At 41.6% G+C, this 23,340-nt stretch overlaps 1 protein-coding gene and 1 long non-coding RNA gene across 11 annotated transcripts in view; one reads left to right on the top strand and one right to left on the bottom strand.

Annotated features, from left to right (window-relative positions):
• Positions 1-4,950, bottom strand: part of ENTREP2 (endosomal transmembrane epsin interactor 2) — a 473,415-nt gene extending 468,465 nt beyond the window's left edge. For 3 of the 9 annotated variants that reach the window (XM_078078975.1, XM_078078976.1, XM_078078974.1), the window contains exon 1: positions 4,498-4,633. Coding sequence is in view for 6 of the 9 variants with exons in the window: in XM_036106221.2 (XP_035962114.2) it covers positions 4,498-4,716 (219 nt within the window). In the remaining 3 variants the exon portion in view is untranslated. Of the gene's footprint in view, positions 1-4,497 lie in introns of all 9 variants that reach the window. The other 6 variants (XM_036106220.2, XM_036106226.2, XM_036106222.2 and 3 more) reach the window with 4 other exon arrangements.
• The window catches only part of LOC118544437 (uncharacterized), a 100,076-nt gene continuing 80,579 nt past the window's right edge, over positions 3,844-23,340 (top strand). For both annotated transcript variants that reach the window (XR_013450311.1, XR_004921589.2), the window contains exon 1: positions 3,844-4,326. This is a non-coding gene — a long non-coding RNA (uncharacterized LOC118544437). The remainder of the gene's footprint in view (positions 4,327-23,340) is intronic.

Genomic DNA, 23,340 nt, shown 5'->3' with positions numbered 1-23,340 from the left:
TGACCAGCAATTCCACCTTGGGGAATCTATGCTCAAAAAAAAAAAAACAAAAAACAAAAAACCAAGTACTAGCATCTAAGGTTAGAAAAACAGCAATGTTTGTAGAGACAAAGAACTGATAAAACCAGAATATTCCCAACAGGAGAATAACTGAATAAATTATAATACTTCATACTATGGACTCTAACACAGTCATTACAAATAATGGGGGTGATAATAATAATGGGTTATGGCTGGGAATATTTATTATATACCAAACTTACAAAGTCACAGAGTATGGTATGTGGTATAATCTTTTGTAAATTTTTTTAAAAGAAAAGAAACATATTCCACACATACACATAAATTCTAATGCTTTTGTGATTTGTACAGGAAAGCATGGAAGGATCCCATTACCCAACACTGGTACAGTGGGTCGGGAATTGGGATAGAAGGAGGCATTGTTATTATGTTTTCTTTGTTACACTTCTATGTTTCAGTTATTGCAACAAGTATATATTGTTTTTGAAGTATGAAAAAATCCAACAGTGTTGCTTTTACAGAAAAAAAAAAAACATATACACACATACATACCCAGTCATGCAGTCGGCTCCCAATGACTATGTCTTTATCAATGTACGTCACTGGTCAGGTGGATAATTCACAATGTGAATTTGTCTCTGATGTCCTGGGCCTTACAAAATTTTCAAAGAAACATAACGAAGCTGCTCTGCTAAAGGACAACTATTCAAGACCTAGCTCCATGAGGCTCTTAAACTGTTCATACAGATCATCATCTCTCAAAATGGGCCAGGCATTCATCCATGAGGGAGACGACCTACCTCCCAACTCCTAGCTGGGTGGCAAGGACCCGGGGCAGCAACACCATTTGAAGGTGGTCCCCAGATGGCTGAAATAGCAACTGCTCCCTCTGGCCAGACCTGCTGCCCCCCAACCCCCTCGCACCCCCTCTACCCCATCCCTCCACCCCCTGCCTATCTCCAGCTTCGCCAAGGTGCTCCCTGAACCTTACATATCCTTCCCGAATGCAATGCCTCTCCACATTTTTCTCGAATGTTCACCTCTGCATGCATGTTTTGTGTTTTTCCTAAGAAACGGGTACGACCTCCTTGAGGAGCTTTACCTTTGACTCTTTACCATGGTGCTTCATTCTATCCTCTCTGCCTCTGCCTAAGGGGGACAATTTAAGTCTAAGGGCTAGAAGTATGGCCTCTAACATCAGAGCAACCAAGTTCAACCCTGACGGTGGCCACTTAGCTGGGTAACCTTGAGCAGGTGTGATGGTTAATTTTATGTGTCCACTTGACTGGGCTAGAGGATGCCCAGATAGCTGGTAAAACATAGTTTCTGGGTGTGTCTGGGAGGGTGTCTCTGGAGGAGATTAGCATTTGAATCAGTAAACTGAATAAAGAAGATTGCCCTCACCAAGGAGGGCAAGCATCATCCAATCCTTTGAGGACCTGACTGAACAAAAAGGCAGAGGAAAGGTGAATTCGCACCTTCGGGTCTGGGTGAGCTGGGACATCCATCCTCTCCTGCCTTTAGATACCAGCACTCCTGGTTCTCAGACTTTCATTCTCCCACAGGAATTACACCATTTGCCCCCTGGTTCTTGGCCCTTTGCATTCAGACTGAATTACACCACCAGCTTCCCTGGTTTCTCCAGCTTGGAGATGGCAAGATCATGGGATTTCTTGGCTTCCATGTCAGCCAGTTCCTCAAGTGAATGGATGGATGGATAGATGGATGGATGAGCAAGCTACTGGTTCTTTCTCTGGAGAACACTGACTAATAAAGCAAGTTACTGACTCCCCCTCCATCTCAGTGTCCCTAGCAGAAGCTGCCAAGACTTCTTAGGGCTTAGGCCCAGCCCTGAGGCTGCCTCTGTCTTCAGGATTCTACTGGCCAAGGCAAGTCGGAAGTCTAGTCCAAATTCAAGTGAAGGGATCTGCACAAGAGTGTGAGCACCAAGGGCCACAGATGAAATGTGCTATCACACCATATAAAACACTCAGCTTAACGTCTGGCACATAGTACGTGCTCAAAAAATGTGAGCTCTTTTTCGTATGTATTATTTTCTCTTAAATAGAGGCAAGTTATTTTTACAGTGATTCTTTACCATGTACAAACCACAAAGAAGGCCTAGAAATCTAGAGATTTCTACATAGCCCTCACATTTCATTACAGAAGATGCAGAAGAGCCAGAGTGCAGCCCTAACCCCACAGGGCAAATTTCAGAATAAAGCCAGACACCTTAGTCACCATTCTTAAATGAAAAATATCCTTGCAGGGCAGTCTCCAGGTCTCGGAGGACATATATATATATATGGTTAGGGGCCAACGTTACCACTCACAGCCAAGCTAACGTGCAAACCTGTCCCAACATAACTGGAACCAACCACCATTTCTGCAAAGGGCAGAGACAAAATGTGAAAAATGGTATATAGTCTGTATTAGAAGAATCTTAAAGGTGCTTGTGGCAGATTAAATTTGAAGAAAGAAAACAAGGCAATGAGAGAGCGGAAGTAAGGGGGTAGAGTAAGAAACAGAGGATTGAAGTTACCTCAAAATCTCAAAAATATAAGCAGAATTTGTTGTGTTCATTGTCGTCCCCAGAGCCTAGAGAAATGCCTACACATAGCAGATATTTGCAGAATTACTCTGAATTGGGGGAAGTTAAAACAAATAGGTTAAACTTGTTGAAAGGAATAACACTGGAAATGCAAAGCGAATTGTTTTACAATTTGCCCCTTCAAACTAAAATGGAGTGAATGTACATTTTTCACACAGTTTTTCTACTGTGTCCAGGTAATGTTTTCCCTTTTAGGGTTTATCGTTAAAAGGCAGCTATTTTTCAATGCCCTTTGGGAGTACCAAAAATCATAGCTATGGCTAAATGGGAGAAAGGGAGGCTCAGGGAGGAGCCAGGAAGTGAAGCTAATTTACCAGTCTGCCACCTGTAGGCTGGTTCCAGCAGACATAAACATCAGTGCCCACAAAACAGAGGACATGAAAATAATGCATATTAAATAATGCTAAAAACTGAGCAACAGATGTGTGAAAACTATATATAGTGATCCATTTGAATCATGGCTACCCCGTTCCTGCCTCCAACGTCCTCTCTCTGATTTAAACACCCTGAGCTGTGGCCACACATACTGTTGTTCCTAATCAGCTCTCCAAGACTTACCCGTGGTCTGAAATAAGCTTTGAAAATTAATACCCCCATTAGGATGAAGGACCACACCTGTATCGATCAGGGTGTCACAGAGTCAGTTTTACTCAGATCTCATTTCAAAAGCCATGCAATGGGCTTGGAGAACAGAGGCCATTACAAAAGAACAACATGAAAAAGCAAAGCTGGGCAGAATTGCTAAATTTCAACATTCAAGAACAAACAGCAAACATTCATTACAAAGGCTTAGTTTGGATTTCTGGAGAAGGAATTAAAACATACTGAGTTTACAGTTTAAGCCTGTAAGATGTACTTCGGCACCATAAACCAAATGTAGTTACAGATGTCAAGACTTCTCAGAACAAGTGCTTCTCTTTATAAATGTCTGCTCTCCATGTATTTTTTCCGTTTCCATATGTCCACTCTTTATCAATATATAGAAAACACAACTTTCATCAAAAGGCTATAAAAAATCCCCCCCCCAAAATTAACTCTTGGGGACAGTCGCTTCCTTATAATAGAGATCTCCTGGTGGCTTTCTCCTATGGAGGCTTGTTAGTCCCTGGCTTCTCTAATTTGGGGGTCAACAGCCTGAAAATCGGGTCACCGTCGAGGTGTGGAGCTCAGAAAAACACGCCCCCGGACGCGGGTTTCGGGTCGCCGGCCCAGTCCCGCCGCCCACACAGCGTTCCGGACGCACGCGGGAAACGCCAAGTCCCTGAAGCCAAGTCTGGAAGTGGCCGCAGGGGGGGCCAGCCGGTTTCCGAAAGCCCCGACTGACCCGCAGCCTGACCGGACGCGTCCCGTGCCCCCAGCCCCTATTCCCGCCGCCGCGCAGGCGAGACGCGCGCGCCGAGTGGCAGCCCCGCACCCGGTTCGGACCCCACCTCCCCGCCTCGGTCAGGGCCTCCTGGCTGCTGGGTCTGCACCGGGTCCGGCCAGGGCGAGTCGCGGGTCCCCAGCGCGCAGAGCCCCCGAGGGCCCAGTGCAGACCCCGCGGCCGGACGCGCGCCGGCTGCCCACCCCTCACCCGGCGGTCCCCGGGGCCGCTGCAGGCTCGGCGGAGGGCGGGCGCCTGGCTTCCGTTTTCTCCAAGAAAAGTAACTCGGGGATCAGCGCTATAGGAAAGGGAAAGCGATGCTCCGAGAGCGGTGAGTAAGGTCCCCGGAGTTATTCAGCCCGGAGTTTTCTGAACTGCACCCCGCGCTGCAGCAGCTCGGCCCCGGGCGTTCGCGCCCCGAACTTGGAGCCCGCGGTGCCGTCCCGGGCGGGCTGCAGCCCTGGGGCCCGGAGCACCTCCCCGCCCGGCCGCAGACACTCACCGAGAAGCCGGCCCAGAAGGGGCAGGAGTGGCGGACGCGGGCCGAGGTGGTGAGCGCCAGCGCGGCGAAGCTGACCGCCACGATGAGGCATCCGAGCGCCATCTGCGTGGCCCCGAGCGCCAGCACGATGCGGGAGCGGCCCGGGCACTCGCGCAGGCGGGACAGGCTGCGGGGCAGCGCGGCGGGGCGCGGCGCGCGGGGACCGCCGGCCCGAGGCATCGCGCCGAGCGCCCGCACGCCTCGCCCCGCTCCCGCCCGGCCCCGGCGCGCGCCGCCGCCGCCGCCGCCGCCGCCTCTCCTCACAGAGGGTCCGAGGCAAGTTGCGCCGGGCGAGGGGACCGCCTTCCCGCGGGCCGCGGGGGCTGCGGCGGCCGCGCGCCGGGAGCGGGCCGGGCCGGGCGGGAAGCCGGACGCCGGCTGCCCCTGCCCGTGCCCGCGCCCATGTCCCCGCCGCTGCCGCTCCGCAGGGCCGCCCGCCCGCCCGCCGGCCGCGCAGCGCTGCGCCCTCTCCCGCCCGCCCCGCGCGTTCCCCGCCCGAGCGCGGGCGCGAGCTGCCGCGTGCCGGGGGCGAGCTGCCGCCGTCCCCGGGCGCGAGCCCCGCCGCCGCGCGCTGGGCCGGGGCCCGGGCCGGGGCGGGAGCAGGGAGCGGGTGGGCGCAGGTGCGGTCCCCGCGGCCCGGCCTCGGCAGCTCTCGCCTCCCGTGCGGGACGTTAGTAGGGACCGCAGGCGCCTCAAGGTCGAGGGCAGCAGCCTCCGCGGCTGAACCGTCAGTCGGCGGGAGCCGGGGCCCGCGGGCGGGCCGAGCCGCAGGGAACGAGCCGGCGGCCGAGCCTGGGGCCAGCCCGGGATAGGCGCTTTCCGCGGCGGAGGTGGGGCCGGGGGACACTGAGCGGCCAGGCGGGGAGCCAAGAGGAGGTGAAATCCAAGTGCGCTGCCCCAGGTGTGACGCGCAGCAGCCTCTACCGAATGCGGAATTCCAAGATCCAAGCTGCCGCTTTTCTGCAGTTCCGCAATTTCCCAAGCCATCCGCTGAGAACTGGGCCCGGGAGGGCTCGGCATTTAAAACATTCCCGGTTCACAAACGGATGTCTCTTACCCACCTTTAGTTTGCAGGGCTTTTGATACAAGTGAAAAGTTTGGGCTTAAAACAAATTGCACCAAACGAATTTAAATGAACGATGTTATTAAGGACCTATTAAATCATTCCTACTCCCTTTAGCCAATATAAGGTTTTAAACTGATTATCGGCTTCTTTGAGGTACCAAGAAAACTTGGAAGTTTTTATTGTCACAATTCTCTTTGTGGCCCTGTTGATGTGACAACTTGAAGACCACTGGTGTTGAAAAAGACTGTTATTAAGAGACCCACGAGTGTTGGGAAATCTGAAGGGATTGGGCATAAAAAGGCAACGTTCATGGTAATAAAGGGCAATGGTAGGTCATTCCCCCAGGCCATTTTCCCACTGTCGCTCGGTGGAACTGAAGGAATCCCCTGCTGGATCCGAAACACTGGAGAGTAGCGCCCCAGAACATCTCAGTTGCTGGTGCTTGAAATTTCACCATTAGAGATATTGATTCCTTTGGGGCTTGACGAGCCTCTATTAAAATGCAAATTCCTCTTGAAGGGGCAATAGCTCAAGCCTTTATCAGCCAACACCTTAGCAGGGATGGGATTTATTTTCCAATTTAAAGGGATGGCCAAGGGATGAACTGGGGGTGGGGAATTCCACAGATAAAGTAGCTGACCTCAAAATGTTGGCCTGTGGCCAGACTCTGCCTTTTCCTCCAGTTTTTATCTATAGCATGGCTGAGCCTCAGGATGGCATCGTTCAGAGTACCGGAGTACAAATTCAAATTTCCTGGAGACATTCTCTATCTAGAAATTCTCAGGCAGCACTTTTTAAGGGCTTGGAACAATACCAAAGCAAGATCCTGGACTGCAAGGAGGTTAGGTTCTCAATGGAGTCACCTCCCTCCCTCCTTCGTTCAGTTATTCATTCCCCACAATAGTTTACAAAGGACTCTCTAAGCACCAGGCACTCTTAGGCTCTTAGAGTAAGTCCGTAAGTGAACAAAACAGACAAAACCCATGTGTTCTCGGTAGAAGTAGAGAAACAGTACAATAAGCAGAATAAGTAAATTACATAGAGTTTATTGACATTATGTAGTATTCAAAAAATATGTTAAGCACCCACTATGTGCCAGACACCGAAGATGTAAGGATTAGCAAAAGCAAACAAGCTAGAGAATGTTCAGTCTGGTGGTTAGATTGACAACACACAGATAATTACTCAAAGGCCAATTGTGGCCAGGTGCACTGTGATGGAAAATTCTACATGGTGCCAAAAATCAGATAATAAGGAGCTTTGGAAATACCTTTCTGACCACAATATAGAAAATGGTCCTGTCTAAATGGGGTATCTGTCTGATCGGTTGGGGGCCCCCAAATGTGGAGCAACAATTGGGTGGAAGCCGAAAGAACTCGCTTGAGGCAGAACAAAGGAGGTAGAAGCTTATTGAATACAAGGCAAGGGAGTGGTGGGCAGGACCACAGAGGTGAGGCTGTCTGCAAGGAGGCAGTGGGAGGGAGCTGCTTTTAAGGAAGGAAGGCGAGGAGGCATGGCGATGTGTGGAATTTTCCCTTTTTTGGTAACTGTGCCTAGTTGTATGTAGTCCATTGGTCATTTAGGGCTTATGGATATTTTGGGGTGGGTCCCCTGATGGGTCTGTATGTATTCAGCCGGGTGGTCACTGTGGACCTTTTCCATTCCTCAAGCCATTTCTGCCTAAAAGCATCCTCTACAGAAAATGGATTGAGGGATGCCCAAGAGAATGTAGAGCTCTCATGTTATTGCTGTCATCCAGGCAAGAAATGACAGTATTTGGGATGAAGGTAGAGGTGGTGGCGATACCCAGAACTGAATAGATTTGAGATGTTTGGGAGCTGTCAGCAATGAATTAAATGTGGATTAAATATAGGGTGCTGCCAGTTGAGGCATCCTGGGGAAAGTACCGAATGGTAGAAACCTCCCGTGAACTCCCACGTATGTATTAGATGCGCTTCCAAAATATATGTGAATCAATTCCTTCTATTTATAAATGGCATGGAAAGAGAACTCCAGGCAGCACAGCAGAGGATTTGGGTGTAGGTGGATTAGAAGAGGGATCTACTTTCTCTGCGAAATTTGATTTGGGGCCAGAGGGAAAGCCTGATCCAGAAATTACAGTAATTTAGCCATTTTAAAAATCATTTCGGTATTTTAGAGAATTTTAAAATTCAGTTGTATTAAATGTAACATCCGACATTCTCTTGATAAACAATTGCAATTTGGAGATATAAATAAAGTGAGTCAATTTCACAGAAGTGAATCATAAAGAAAGGAAGGATGGAAGGAAGGAGGGAGGGAGCTGGCTTAGCCCTAGCTCTGATCTTAACAACTCATTGACCCTCTTTGCTCCTCAGTGTTTTTCTCTTTAAAAAGGCTGCATTAGCAGTGCTTGGGTGGCTCAGTCGGTTGAGGGTCTGACTCTTGATTTCAGCTCAGGTGAAGATCTCAGAGTCTTGGGATCAAGCCCCACATCCAGCTCTTCACTCAGGGGGCAGTCTGCTTGGGATTCTCTCTCTCCCTCTGCCCCTCCCCCCTAAAATAAATAAACAAACAAATAAATAAATCTTTTTTAAAAAAATAAATAAAAGGCTGCCATAATACATGTCCTAGTATTATGAGAGATTCTTGGAGACCCCGGGGACCAACTTATAGCAACTTTTTCTTCTTCCTAGATCAGATGACACTAATAGACTGAGACCACTGTTCTTTATTTTTAAAAGATTTTATTTATTTATATGACAGAGAGTGACACAGCAAGAGAGGGAACACAAGCAGGGGAAGTGGGAGAGGGAGAAGCAGGCTTCCCGCAGAGCAGGGAGCCCGATGCAGGGCTCGATCCCAGGACCCTGGGATCATGACCTGAGCCCAAGGCAGACACCTAATGACTGAGCCACCCAGGCACCCCAAGACCATTGTTCTTAAGCATAGCATGACAAGGTGACTGAGCTTTTACTGAAAGGTAGGCTGTATGCCTGTTTGCACCAACAGGAAGATGAATAACACAAATGCCTCACTTACAGTGACCTTCTTCAGATTCTTGCTCTTTTCAACATACCTCTCCATAGATGGATGAAAAACAAATTTGTCCCTTCATACGATAAGGCAGAAGAAAGTTCTACTTGGATTTCACAATCTCCAACTCTGGAAGAGTAATAATCAGCAGAGAACCACCATTTCCAAGAACATCAGGCTTGCAAATTCTCCTGCTAAAGACAACTAAGAAGCCAGATGAAATTTTTTTTTTAAATATCTTCTTAGAAGTATCAAAGAGTTATAGAGATAATGCGGAAACACTAGGCCAAGGTTCAAGAGGAGAAGGAATCAGAGGTGTGTGCACCCCATCGGAATCTCCTGCCCTGGTCACTTGCATTTCTGGCTTTAGCAGACAAACAGGGTTAGAAAGATAAATTTTGAGTCCAGGGCCCTCAAGAATAAGGACCCAGTACACCAGTCCCCTGCTTTGTGATGGAACCCCAGATAACTGCACCCAGGGAGTAAGGAATAAGCTAGCCTTTCCTCTAATTGCAGAAGCCCAGAAATCCCAAACCCTGAATTTGACTTAAAGTAATCCTTCATTGCTTAGGCCATAAGGAGCTAGCAAAAGCAATAGCAAATCACCTCTGGAGAATGATAACCTTATCCCAGGCCTCACATTATTTCTATGAATAGCATCTTAAAAATTCACTTTAACTTCCTCAACATGATAAAGGGCATTTGTGAAAAACCCATAGCTAACACCATACTCAATGGTGAAAGACTGAAAGCTTTCCCCCAAGATCAGGAATGAGATAAGGATGTCTACATTCAACATTCCTATTCAACATTGTACTAGAAATTCTAGCCAGAGCAATTATGTAAGAAAAAGAAATAAAAGGCATCCAAACTGGAAAGGAAGAATTAAAACTATCTCTATTTGCAGAATGATATGATCCTATATTTATAGAAAATCCCAAAGAATCCACAAGAAAGCTACTAGCAGTAATAAATTCAGCAAAGTTGTAGGATATAAAATCAACACACTAAAATCATTTGTGTTTCTATAGACCAGCAACGAACAGTCTGAAAAACAAGAAAGCAATTCCATTTACAATAGCATCTAAAAGAATAACACACCTGGGAAATTTAAGGAGATGAAAGACTTGTACACTGAAAAGCACAAAACATTACTGAAAGAAATTAAAGACCTAAATAAATGGAAAGACACTGTGTTCATGGATAGGAAGACTTTATACTAAGATGTCAATACCCAAAGTGTTCTACAGATACAATGCAATCCATATCAAAATTCCAATAGACTTTTTTTGCAGAAATGGAAAAGCCAATCCTCAAATTCAGATGGAATTGCAATGGCCCCAAATAGCCAGTCTTGAAAAAAGAAGAAACAGGTGGAAAGACTCACACTTCCAGATTTAAAAACTTACTACAAAGGTATAATAATCAAAACAGTATGGTACAGACATACGGATGGATAGATCATTAGAATAGAATTGAGGGTCCAGAAATAAATCCATCTATCTTAGGTCAACTGAGTTTTCATATGGGTGCCAAGTCTATTCAATGGAGAAAGAATAGTCTCTTCAACAGGTAGGGCTGGGACAACTGTATTTTCACATGCAAAAGAAAGAAGTTGGACCCCAACCTCACACTGTGTACAAAAATTAACTCAAAATGGATCAAAGATCTAGATATGAGGGCAAAAACCATAAAACTTTTAGAAAACAACGTAGGTGTATATCTTCATGACTTTGGATTTGGCTATGGAATCTTAGATATGACACCAAAACCATGAGCTACAAAGAAAGAATAGACAATCTGTACATCAAAATTAAAAATTTTTTGTGCATCAAAGAATGCTATCAAGTAAGTAACAAGACAAGCTATAGAATGAGAAGAAATATTTGCAAATTATGTATCTGACAAGGATTCAATATCCAGAATATATAAACAACTCCCACAACTGAAAAACAAAGAGATAAACATGGGGCACCTGGGTGGATCAGTGGGTTAAGCGTCTGCCTTCAGGTCAGGTCATGATCCCAGGGTCGTAGGATCGAGCCCCACATCAGGCTCCCTGCTCAGTGGGTCCCTGCTCAGTGGGGAGTCTGCTTCTCCCTCTCCCTCTGCCTGCTCTTTCCCCTGCTGTCCTCTCTCTCTCTGTCAATTAAATAAAAAAATCTTTAAAACACACACACACGCACACACACACACACACACAGACAAACGACCCAATTTAACATGGGCAAATGACTTGAGTGGACATTTCTCCAAAGAAGATATACAAATGGCCCATACGCACATGAAGGGGCGCCTGGGTGGCTCAGTTGGTTAAGCAACTGCCTTCGGCTCAGGTCATGATCCTGGAGTCCCGGGATCGAGTCCCGCATCGGGCTCCCTGCTCGGCAGGGAGTCTGCTTCTCCCTCTGACCCTCCTCCCTCTCATGCTCTCTGTCTCTCATTCTCTCTCTCTCAAATAAATAAAAAAAATAAAAAATAAAAAAAATAAAAAAAAAAAATGGCCCATACGCACATGAAAAGATGCTCAACATTGCTGATTAGGGAAATGAAAATGAAAACCACAATGTGATACCACTTGGCATCCATTAGGGTGGCTGTTTTAAAAAATAATTAATTGGGGTGCCTGAGTGGTTTAGTCAGTTAAGTGTCCAACTCTTGGTTTTGGCTCAGGTCGTGATCTCATAGGTTGTCAGATCAAGCCCTGTGTCCAGCTCTGCACTCAGCAGGGAGTCTGCTTGAAGAGTCTCTCCCTCTGCCCCTCCCCTGACTCTCTCTCTCTCTCTAAAATAAATATTTTTTAAATAAAAATTAATTAATTTAAAAAACAGAAAATAGCAAGTGTTGGTGAGAATACAGAGAAATTGGAACTCTTGCACACTGCTGGTGAGAATGTAAAATAGTGCAGCCATTATGGAAAATAGCATGGAAGTGCCTCCAAAAATTAAACACAGAATTACCATTTAAGGGATGCCTGGGTGGCTCAGTCAGTTAAACATCTGCCTTCGGCTTAGGTCATGAACCCAGGGTCCTGGGATTGAGTCCCACATCAGGTTCTTTGCTCAGCAGGGAGCCTGCTTCTCCCTCTGCCTGCTGTTCCCCCTGCTTGTGCTGTCTGTCTGTCTCTCTCTCTGACAAATAAATAAATAAAATCTTAAAAAAACCCTACCATTTAATCCAGCAATTCTACTTCTGAGTATATATCCAAAAGGATTAAAAACAAGGATTTAGAGAGATTTCTGCCCTTCCACGATTATAGCAGTGTTATTCACAATAGCCAAATGCAGAAACAACTCAGGTGTCCATCAAAGGACAAATGGATAAGCAAAATGTGGCACATATATACAATGGAATATTATTCAGTCTTAAAAAGGAAGGAAATTCTAACACATGCTACAACATGGATGAAACTTGAGCACATTACACTGAGTGAAATAAGACAGTCACAAAAGGGCAAGCATTGTATGAATCCACTTATGTAGTAGTCATGTTCATAGAGACAGAAAGTAGAACGGTGGTTGCCAAGGAGGAGGGGAAAATGGGGAATTAGTGTTTAACGAGGACAGAGTTTCAATTGAAGATGAAAAAGTTCTAGAGATGGATGTGGCAATGATTGCACAACAATGTGAATGTAGTTAATGCCACCAAATTATACACTTAAAAATGGTTAAAATGGCCAATTTTACATTATATATATTTTACCACAATGAGCAAAAAATACAATAAAATACCACTTCACATCCACTAGGATGACTATCATGGTAATAAAAAAAATCCTGCAAATAACAAATGTTGGAAAGGATGTAGAGAAATTGGAACCCTTGTTCATTGCTAGTGGTAATGTAAAATGGTGCAGATAGAAAACATTCTGGCAGTTCCTCGAAGCTAAACATAGAATTATCACATGACCAGTAATTCCTATTCTATGTACAGAATTGAAAATCAGTAACTTTAACTTGTTCTCCTGTGTCCTCTGGTCATCACCAGCTCTGGAGCAGATTTGTTTAGATAATTATAACTGCAGTGTTGGATGCCAGTGTGGGCAACTCTGGAGTTTAACAGACAATAATGCATGTATGAAAACTTTGACTTGTCTCTGTTCATTGGGTTATAAAATGTCTATCTCATTGCTATCTAAGAATAAATTTAACAGAGGTGAAAATTCTACAGAGGTACACTGAAAATTCTACAAACCTTTCAGCTCAGAATATTGCTGAAAGAAATCAAAGAAAGCCTAAATAAATGGAAAGGCACTGTGTTCATGGATAAGAAGACAACATTAAGATGTCAATACCCAAAGTGTTCTACAGTTAATAAACTAATTAAAGGACAATTTAGTACATGGAGGGAAGAGATCTAATTTTGACAGATCTTGAAACACTTATGATACCTCATAGGCTCTGTGATGAGATTTAAATTAGATCGTGAATATATAAAAGTATTTTGCAAACATTAAAGCACTTTATGAATGCTGGGTGACATTATTCCATTAGTAATGAGTTCCTTACAGACAGAAACACAGTTTCATTCATGCTTGCAATCCCCTAATGCACCTGGCATAGTCCTTAGCAGATAGTGGTATTAGATTACCATTTATTCAATTGAATTCTATATCCTACACTTTGTGTTAAAATTGAAGTTTTTAATACTTCTGAGCTACTGACTAGAATTTTATGAGAAGCCCCGGAGAAATAAATGGTGCTGGATTAGTCAGGGAGTACAAAGAGGCTAAGAAGTAAGTTCCACTTAAATTAACCCAACTAGCACTATTAAATCAGGTTATTAGAACAAATATTGTAATGATTTCATTAGAATAAGCAGTTACTCATATTCATACGTACTGACTCAAACAAAATTATACATGAAAGTAATGTTTTGCCTTTGGGGAAAATGTATCAGAATTATGAGTCAAGCCACATGAAACTTAAGAATTCTCATCCGTCAACTGAACAGGAAATAATGAAGTAAAATTTGTCATTTGGTTTTGAAGTATGAGAGTCACCTTCAACCAGAACTACTTGAATAGCTTTTTTTTTTTTTTAAGTAGGAAACAAATATGAAACACTTTGTTGAATAAATGGGAAGTCTTTGGGAAAATAAACATTAGGAGTCACTAATCTTTGGTGTCAATTACATGATTGGGCCCACTTTTCACAGCAACAGTACATTGCTGAGATGTAATTCTTCAGGGATTTGTTGGCCTTTTTCATGCAACTAAGCTGTATCCTGCATGCAAGTAAGTCTAAGTTGCAGCCCAGACCATCCAGCAAACCCAACTTCTCTCTCTGCCCTCCCCAACATGTTTCCCTATCCTTTTGCTCTTGCAAGGCACTGGCCTTTCCTTTTTTACCTTCTGGACATTAGTAAGCCATTCCTGCTGAGAATGACCTACTTCATCATCTATGCAAACTTTATCTCTCCTCTAGGTCTTTTCTCACATCTCAAAGGCAGATCCAAAACCATTTTCTAGGAGGTTCCAGACTTGATTATAATGATCCCCTACCCTGGAAAGGATGTGAAAGTCCCTTTCCTACTCTTTTCTCATAGGGATGGATGAGATAGGAATTAGATTCTTAAAGAGGATATTCAAAAAAGAGAATAAGGAGCAGAATAACATCCCTATAAACAGTAAAAGCATACCTACAGATATAACCACAAAATAGATCAAAATAGTAACTTACTATTTGAAAACAAGGTGATAGACATTTAAAAACAATGCAAGAAAAACATAAATCAAAATTACAAAATACAGAAAAGAAGGAACAGAACCCAGAAAAGATGGAAATAAAAAGAAAACTCTGCTTGATAAGACCATCTACAAAAAAACCTAAAGGTTAACATCATACTTAATGATGGAAGACTGAGTGCTTTCCTTCAAAGATCAGGAATAAAGGAAGGATATCCATTCTCACTGTATTCAACATGATTTGCAGGAGGTTCTGACCACGGCAATATGGCAAGAAAAAGAAATAAAAGACATATAAACTGGAAAGGAATAAATAAATTTGTTCTTATTTGCAGATGATAGGGTTGCCAATGTAGAAAATCCCAAGGAATCTACCCAGAAAACTCATAGCAAGTTCAGCAAGTCCACAGACTGCAAGATCAACACACAGAAATCAACTGCATTTCTATAACACATAGAAACTGAAATTAAGGGCGCCTGGGTGGCTCAGTCATTGGGCATCTGCCTTTGGCTCGGGTCATGGTCCCGGAGTCCTGGGATCGAGCCTCACATCGGGCTCCCTGCTCGGTGGGGAGCCTGCTTCTCCCTCTCCTGCTCCCCCTGCTTGTGTTCCTTCTCTTGCTGTGTCTCTCTCTGTCAAATAAATGAATAAAATCTTTAAAAAAAACCTGAAATTAAAAACAGAATACACAATATCATTTATAATAACTCCAAAGAAAATGAAGTACTTAAGTATACATTTAACAAAAAAGATAAAGGATCTGAAAGTAATATAACACTGTGTATTAATTATACTTACAAAAAGGCAGGGGCGCCTGGGTGGCTCAGTCAGTTAAGTGTCTGCCTTTGGCTCAGATCATGATCCCAGGGTCCTGGGATCGAGCCCCACATTGGGCTCCCTACTCAGCGGGGAGTCTGCTTCACCCTCTCCCTCTGCAGCTCCCCCAGCTTGTGTGCACTCTCTCTGTCAAATAAATAAATAAAACCCTTTAAAAAAAAAAAGGTAAAAAAATCTGTATGCCGAAAATTACAAAATGATGATTGTATAAATCAGAGTTCTCCAGAGAAACAGAACTAATAGGAGGTATACAGAGAGAGAGAGATTTGTTTAAAAAAATTGGCTCACACATTGTGGAGGATTTGGTAAGTCCAAAATCTGCAGGGTAAGCTAGCAGGCTGGAGACCCAGGGAAGAGTTGTAATTTGAGTCCAAAGGCTATCAGCTGGCAGAATTCCTTCTTGCTCAGGAAAGTCAGCCTTTGTTCTACCAAGACCTTCAACTGATTGGATGAAGCCCACCCACATTATGAAGGGGTAATCTGCTTTACTCAAAGTCCACGGATTTAAATGTTAATATCATTCATTTCCGGGCTTTTTGTTCTGCTCCAACGATCTATGTGTCTATTTTTGTGCCGGCACCATACTGTTTTGACTACTACAAATTTTTTTTTTTTATTAAAGATTTTATTTATTTATTTGACAGAGAGAGACACAGCGAGAGAGGAAACATAAGCAGGGAGAGTGGGAGAGGGAGAAGCAGGCGCCCCGTGGAGCAGGGAGCCCGATGCGGGCTCGATCCCAGGACCCTGGGATCATGACCTGAGCCGAAGGCAGACGCTTAATGACTGAGCCACCCAGGCGCCCTGTGACTACTACAAATTTGTAGCACATCTTGAAATCAGGAATTGCGATAACTCCAGCTTTGTTCTTCTTTCTCAAGATTGCGTTGGCTATTCAGGGTCTTTTGTGGTTCCACAAATTTTAGAATTACTTATTCCAGTTCTGCGAAGAATGCAGTTGGTATTTTGATAGGGATTGCATTGAATCTGTAGATTGCTTTGGGTAATATAGACATTTTAACAATATTAATTCTTCCATTCCATGAGCACGGAATATCTTTCCACTTGTTTGTGTCATCTTCAATTTCTTTCATCAATGTTTTATAGTTTTCAGAATACAGGCCTTTCACCTCCTTGGTTAAATTCAATTTAATAATTTTAATAATTTTTATTCTTTTTGGTGCAATTGTAAATGGAATTACTTCCTTATTTTCTCATTATGAAATATGACTCAGCCATAAAAAGAGAATGAAATCTTGCCATTTGCAATAACATGGATGGACCTAGAAGGTGTTATGCTAAGTGTCAGAGAAAGACAAATACCATATGATTTCACTTATTCGTGGGATCTAAAAAACAAAACAAATAAAAGCAAGCAAACAAAAAGCAGAAACAGACCCATAAATACAGAGAACAAACTGATAGTTGCCAGAGAGGAGGAGGATGAGCGGATGTGCAAAATGAGTGAAGGGGAGTGGGAGATACAGGCTTATAGTTATGGAATGAATAAGTCACAGGAATAAAAGGTACAGCATTTAAAAAATGGATGCAAAATTTCTCAACAAGATACTAGCTAATCAAATCCAACAGTACATTACAAAGATGATCAAGTGGTATTTATTCCTAGGCTGAAGGGGTGGTTCAGTATCTGCAAATCAATCAACATGATAAACCACATTAATAAAAGAAAGGATAAGAACCATATGATCCTCTCAATAGATGCAGAAAAAGCATTTGACAAAATACAGCATCCTCTCTTGATAAAAACCCTCTAGAAAGTAGGGTTAGAAGGAACATACCTCAACTTCATAAAGGCCATATATGGAAGACCTATAGCTAACATCATCCTCAATGGGGATGTACTAGATATGTACAATGGGGATGTACAATAGTACTAGAAATCCTAGCCTCAGCAATCAGACAACAAAAAGAAATAAGTCATCCAAATCAGCAAGGAAGATGTCAAACATTCACTCTTTGCAGAAAACATGATACTCTAAGTAGAAAACCCAAAAGACACCACAAAAAAATTGCTAGAACTGATACAAGAATTCAGCAAAGTTGGAGGATATAAAATCAACATACAGAAATCTGTTGCATTTCTATACACCAATAATGAAGCAGCAGAAAGAGAAATAAAGCTGTATTACAAAACTGTAATCATCAAGACAGTATGGTACTGGCACAAAAAGAGACACACAGATCAATGGAACAGAATAGATAACCCAGAAATGGACCCACAACTATATGGTGAACTAATCTTCAATAAAGCAGGAAAGAATATCCAATGGAAAAAAGAATCTTCAACAAATGGTGTAGGGAAAATTGGACAGCAACATGCAGAAGAATGAAACTGGACCACTTTCTTATACTATACACAAAGATAAACTCAAAATGGATGAAAGACCTAAATGAGAGACAGGAACCCATCAAAATCCTAGAGGAGAACACAGGCAGCAACCTCTTTGACCTCAGCCATAGCAACTTCTTGCTAGGGAGGCAAGGGAAACAAAAGCAAAAGTGAACTATTGGGACTTCAACAAGATAAAAAGCTTCTGCACAGCAAAGGAAATAGTCAACAAAACTAAAAGGCAACCTATAGAATGGGAAAAGATATTTGCAAATGATATATCAGATAAAGGGCTAGTATCCAAAACCTATAAAGAACCTATCAAACTCAACACCCAGAAAATAAATAATCCAGTTAAGAAAGAACAGAAGACATGAGAAGACATTTCTCCAAAGAAGACATACAAATGGCTAACAGACGCATGAAAAAATGCTTAACATTGTTCATCATCAAGGAAATACAAATTAAAAACCATGATGAGATACCACCTCACACTGGTCAGAATGGCTAAAATTAACAACTCGGGAAATAACAGATATTGGCAAGGATGTGGGGAAAGAGGAACCCCCTTACACTGTTGGTGAGAAAGCAAACTGGGGCAGCCACTCTGGAAAACAGTAAGGAGGTTCCTCAAAAGTTAAAAATAGAGCTACCCTATGACCCAGCCACTGCACTACTAGGTATTTATCTAAAGGATACAAAAATACTGATTCAAAGGGGCACATGCACTCCAATGTTAATAGCAGCTTTATCAACAATAGCCAAATTATGGAAGGAGCCAAAATGTCCATCCATCAACTGATGAATGGATAAAGAAGATGTGGTATATACATACAACGGAATATTACTTAGCTATCAAAAAGAATGGAATTTTGCCACGTGCAATGATGTGGCTGGAACTAAAGGGTATTATGCTAAGAGAAATAAGTCAGAGAAAGACAAATACCATATGATTTCAGTCATATGTGGAATTTAAGAAACAAAACAGATGAACATAGGGGAAGGGAAGGAAAAATAGAATAAGATAAAAACAGAGGGAGGCAAAGTATAAGAGACCCTTACCTATAGAGAACAAACTGAGGGTTGCTGGAGGGGAGGTGGGTAAGGGGATGGTTTAAATGGGTGATGGGCATTAAGGAGGGCACTTGATGTAATGAGCACTGGGTGTTATATGTAAGTGATGAATCATTAATTCTACTTCTGAAACTAATACTATACTATATGTTAACTAACTTGAATTTAAATAAAATCTTGGGAGAAAAAAAGAGATATTGCGGTTTTGGCAGAGGGATAAACACATAGATCAGTGGAACTAAATAGAGAACTCAGAATAAACTGCAAAAATATGTGCAACTGATTTTTGAGAAAGATGTACAAGCAATTCAATGAAGAAGGAAGGATAGCCTTTTCAACACATGATATTGGAACAATTGGACATCTATAAGCAAAAAAAAAAGATGGACTTCAACTTTTTGCAAAAATTAACTAAAAATGGATTATGGACTTAAATGTAAAACAGAGAAGGAAGAAAGGGTTTCAGTAATAGAGGCTAAACTATAAGTAGAAAAGTGAATAAACACAATTGATAATAAGCTAAGAGTAATAAAAAGGGAAAAGGAATTTTTAAAATTATACATAAAAGAGTTTAAAAAGATTTATGAACAGTAGCTTATATTGAGGAGTATTAAAGAAGATCCAACATATGGCTAAAAGGAGTTCCTAAATAAAGGAAACTAAAGCGAGGGAACAAAACAAATATTAAAAACTATAATTCAATAAAGTAATCCTGAAAATTTTTAAAGGCTTGAAATTGCATGTTGAAGGATCATATCCTTCATAATACTGGAAAATGTCACACCAGAATGGTCATGACCAAGATAAACTGTATTAAAATTACTGTACTCTAAAGAAAAAGAAGAAATCCTTCGGGTATTGAAGCCAAAAAAACAAGTGGCTCATAAGGGAAATAAAATATTTGGCATTAATTCATTGTGCCAAAAAAATAATAGAAGCAATTTTGAGATAATCAGAAAAGGAAATGTCACCCAAGGATTTTATATCTAATAAAACTGAACAAACTATCATCAGTGTGCAAAAACTCAGGGAATATCATTTCCATGAGCCCTTCCTGAAGAAACTTATTAATTCATGAACTTCAAAGAACCAAAATAACTAGAGAGACATTAACATAAGTACAGGTAATGAGCATTAAATATATAGTTCCTCTTAGAACTAAGACTAAATGAGGACCCTTATCTCATACCATATATAAAACATAACTCAAAAATGCATCAAAGGGGCAACAGTTTGCATTCCCACCAACAGTGCATGAGGGTTCCTTTTTTAGCATGTCCTCACCAACACTTGTGGAAAACAGTATGGAGGTTCCTCAAAAAATTGAAAATAGAACTACCGTATGATCCAGTAATCACACTAATGAGTATTTACCCAAAGAATACAAAAACACTAATTCAAAAGGATACATGCACCCCTTTTTCTATTGAAGTATTATTTACAATAGTCAAATTATGGAAGCAGCTCAAGTGTCCATCAATAGATAAATGGATAAAGATGTGGTATATATATACAATGGAATATTATTCAGCCATAAAAAGAATGAAATCTTGCCATTTGCAACAGCATGGATGGAGCTAGAGAGTATGCTAGGTGAAATAAATCAGTCAGAGAAAGACAAATGCCACATGATTTCACTCATGTGTAGAATTTAAAAAACAAAACAAATGAACAAATGGAAAAAAAGAGACAAACCAAGAAACAGACTCTTGACTATAGAGAACAGATGGTTAGCAGAGGGGAGGTGGGTGAGGGGTGAAATAGGTGATGGAGATTAAGAGTACACTTACCATGATGAGCACTGAGTAATATATGGAATTGTTGAATCACTATATTGTATACCCGAAACTAATATAAGACTGTATGTTAAAAAATAAAAATAAAGCTCTCTAGCTGTGAAAAAAATGCATCAAAGGCCTAAATATAAAAACTAAAACTATGAAATGCTTTGAGAAATCATAGCTATCCATCTATATGACCTTGAATGAGGCAATGATTTCTTAGCAATGACATCTAAAGCACAAGCACCAAAGAAAGCATAGATACATTGGACACCATCAAAATTTAAAATTGTTCAAAAGACAGATCAAGAAAATGAAAAGACAATCCACAGAAAGAGGAAAAGGGTTTATAAATCATATATCTGGTAAGAGTCTAATGCCCAGAATACATATATGCTTTTAAAACTCTTGCAACTCAACAATAACAAAACAACCCAATTGAAAAAGGAGCAAAGGGTCTGAACTGAAATTTCTCCAGAGAACATATAGAGGTGACCAATAAGTGCATGAAAAGATGTTCAACATCATCAGAAGTTAGGGAAATGCAAATCAAAGCCACAATGAGATACCACTTTGTAACCACTAAAAAGGCTATTATCAAACTGGCGGACAGTAACAGCTCTCGGCAAGGTTATGGAGAAATGGAAGCATTGTCCAGGCAGGTGGGAATATAAATGGTGCAGCCACTCTGGAAAACCACTTGCCAGTTTCTCAACATGTTCAGCTTAAAGTTACCATATGACTCAGCAATTCCACTCATAAGTATATACCCAAGAGAAACCAAAAACGTATTTTTTACACAAAAACTTGTACATGAACATTGATAGCAGTGTTGTTATGCACCATTACCAAAAAATGGCAACAACCTAAAAAGCCCCATCTGATGACTGCACAAACAAAATGTGGTATATCCAAACAGTGACATCATTTTTAGCCATAAAAAGGAATGTTGTACTGGTAAGTGCTACAGTAGAGAGGAACTTTGAAAACATTATGCTATGTGAAACAAGCCAATCAAAAAAGATCACGTATTGTATCATTCCACTGATACAAAATGTCCAGAAGAGGCAAATCCATTGAAACAGACAATAGCTTAGTGGTTGCCAAGGGCTGGGGGAAAGGAGAAATGGGAGTTTCTGCTAATGGGTACAGGTTTCTTTTTCAGTTGATGAAAATGTACTAAAATTCGTTAAAGGTGGTTGCATACCTTTATGAGCACATTAAAAACTACTGCATTGCATACTTTAAAAGGGTACCAATGAAATGTGGATCACCACAAAACCAATGATGTATTGTATGGTGACTAACATAACATAATAAAATTTAAAAAAATAAAAAATAAAATTACATGAATTATGTTTCAATTAAGCTGTTATATTTTAAAAGACCAAATGAGTGTTAAAAAGAGTACTGGTTTTATGCTCTGTTACAGACTGAATGTTTATATCCCTCCAAAAGTCATATTGCTGAAACCTAATCCCCAATGTGATGATATTTGGAGATGAGTGCCTGTGGGACGCCTCTGCCCGCATGAGTGGAATTAGTACCCTTCTAAAAGAGACCCCAGAGAGCTCCCCTTCTGCTATGTGAGGACACAGCAAGAAAATAACCATCTATGAACTAGGTAGCAAGCCCTCACCAGGCACTGATCTGCTGGTGCCTTGATCTTGGAATTCCAAACTCCAGAACTGTGAGAAATAAATGTCTGTTGTTTATAAGGCACTCAGTCTATGGTATTCCCCTACAGCAGCCTAAATGAAAACATGACAATGTAGATATAATACAGCTATTTAAAAAAAAAAAAACAAAACTGGGGTTGAATGGGGAAAGCAAATGCAAAAATTTTAGCTACTCTCAATAATTAATTGGTTGTGGTAGTATTCACATTATTATGATGAGACCTTTTGCTGCATAATTCTGGATTAAGTAAATGAGGAATTATGGGTTATTCTAGTTATACCATCCCTTGTGTCCTTTCCTAGAGAAAAGAAGTTAGAGATATAATATAGGCTAAGTTACATAAAATTCCTATAGTCCTGAATCTGAATGGGAAATAGCAGTAGGAATTCATGAGATATCTTGTTTATGTGTGTAGCTATGTGAGTGTGTGTGTGTGAGTTACTTAACTCTGTCCACTAAAAATCATAGAAACAATGACCAACCCAGTAGCAATAAACATCCCTAGGACCCTGATTATTGTCTTGAAATACCATTTCTCAATTTAAAAAAATGGCTGATCCCAGGCTTGGGATCATATCAGATAGCAAAAACACTAGGAAATACTAGTAGAGCAATGCCAAAAGGATTCAGGAGTTGATTTTAGATGTTCCTACTTGGTAAAGATGGGGAAATTTGAATGTCAATAAGGATACTCACTGAAATGCATTAAAAACCATCAAATATGTTTAAAATCCATAGTTCATAATGGTATCTTTAAAATCAACTCATTGGTTGTTAGAGATGAAAGGGACAAAACATCTTAAAAACTGGCAAAGAACAAGAAAATAATTAGGCATTTGTTCCTCCTTTCCTATATGAAATGTCCTATTGGGCAACCAGATAATAGATGAGGAGAAGTATCATTTTATAAAAATATCCCAATCAATAGTTGAAAAAGAAATACTGGATTAAAACATCACCTTTTTGCAACTCACAATGTGTAAATATACTCAGGGAACACTAACAGCTGCTGACATAAAAAAAGAGTGAAACCCAGACATGATGTGCCTCCTGATGAAAGAACACATCAACTATGTCCTGAGATAGGGTTGAGCCTGACTCCAATCCAGTCTCTGGGTCCAGCTGCCAATTTGCAGGAAACCCAGAAGGCAGAGTAACATGGTTGAACTGCACCACGAGAATGCAGGAGTTGGCATTCTCAGTAAAACCTGGACTGCCAGACAGCCTGAGTTCTTCAACAGATAAATTGTAGAGAAAGGAAAAAGATGGAGGGGAAACCTATAGATTAAAAGAGATTTGACAGACATATTAAAT

Source organism: Halichoerus grypus, chromosome 8, assembly GCF_964656455.1.
Source record: "Halichoerus grypus chromosome 8, mHalGry1.hap1.1, whole genome shotgun sequence".
Classification (NCBI taxonomy): domain Eukaryota; kingdom Metazoa; phylum Chordata; class Mammalia; order Carnivora; family Phocidae; genus Halichoerus; species Halichoerus grypus.
This window is presented reverse-complemented; position numbering and strand designations above follow the sequence as displayed.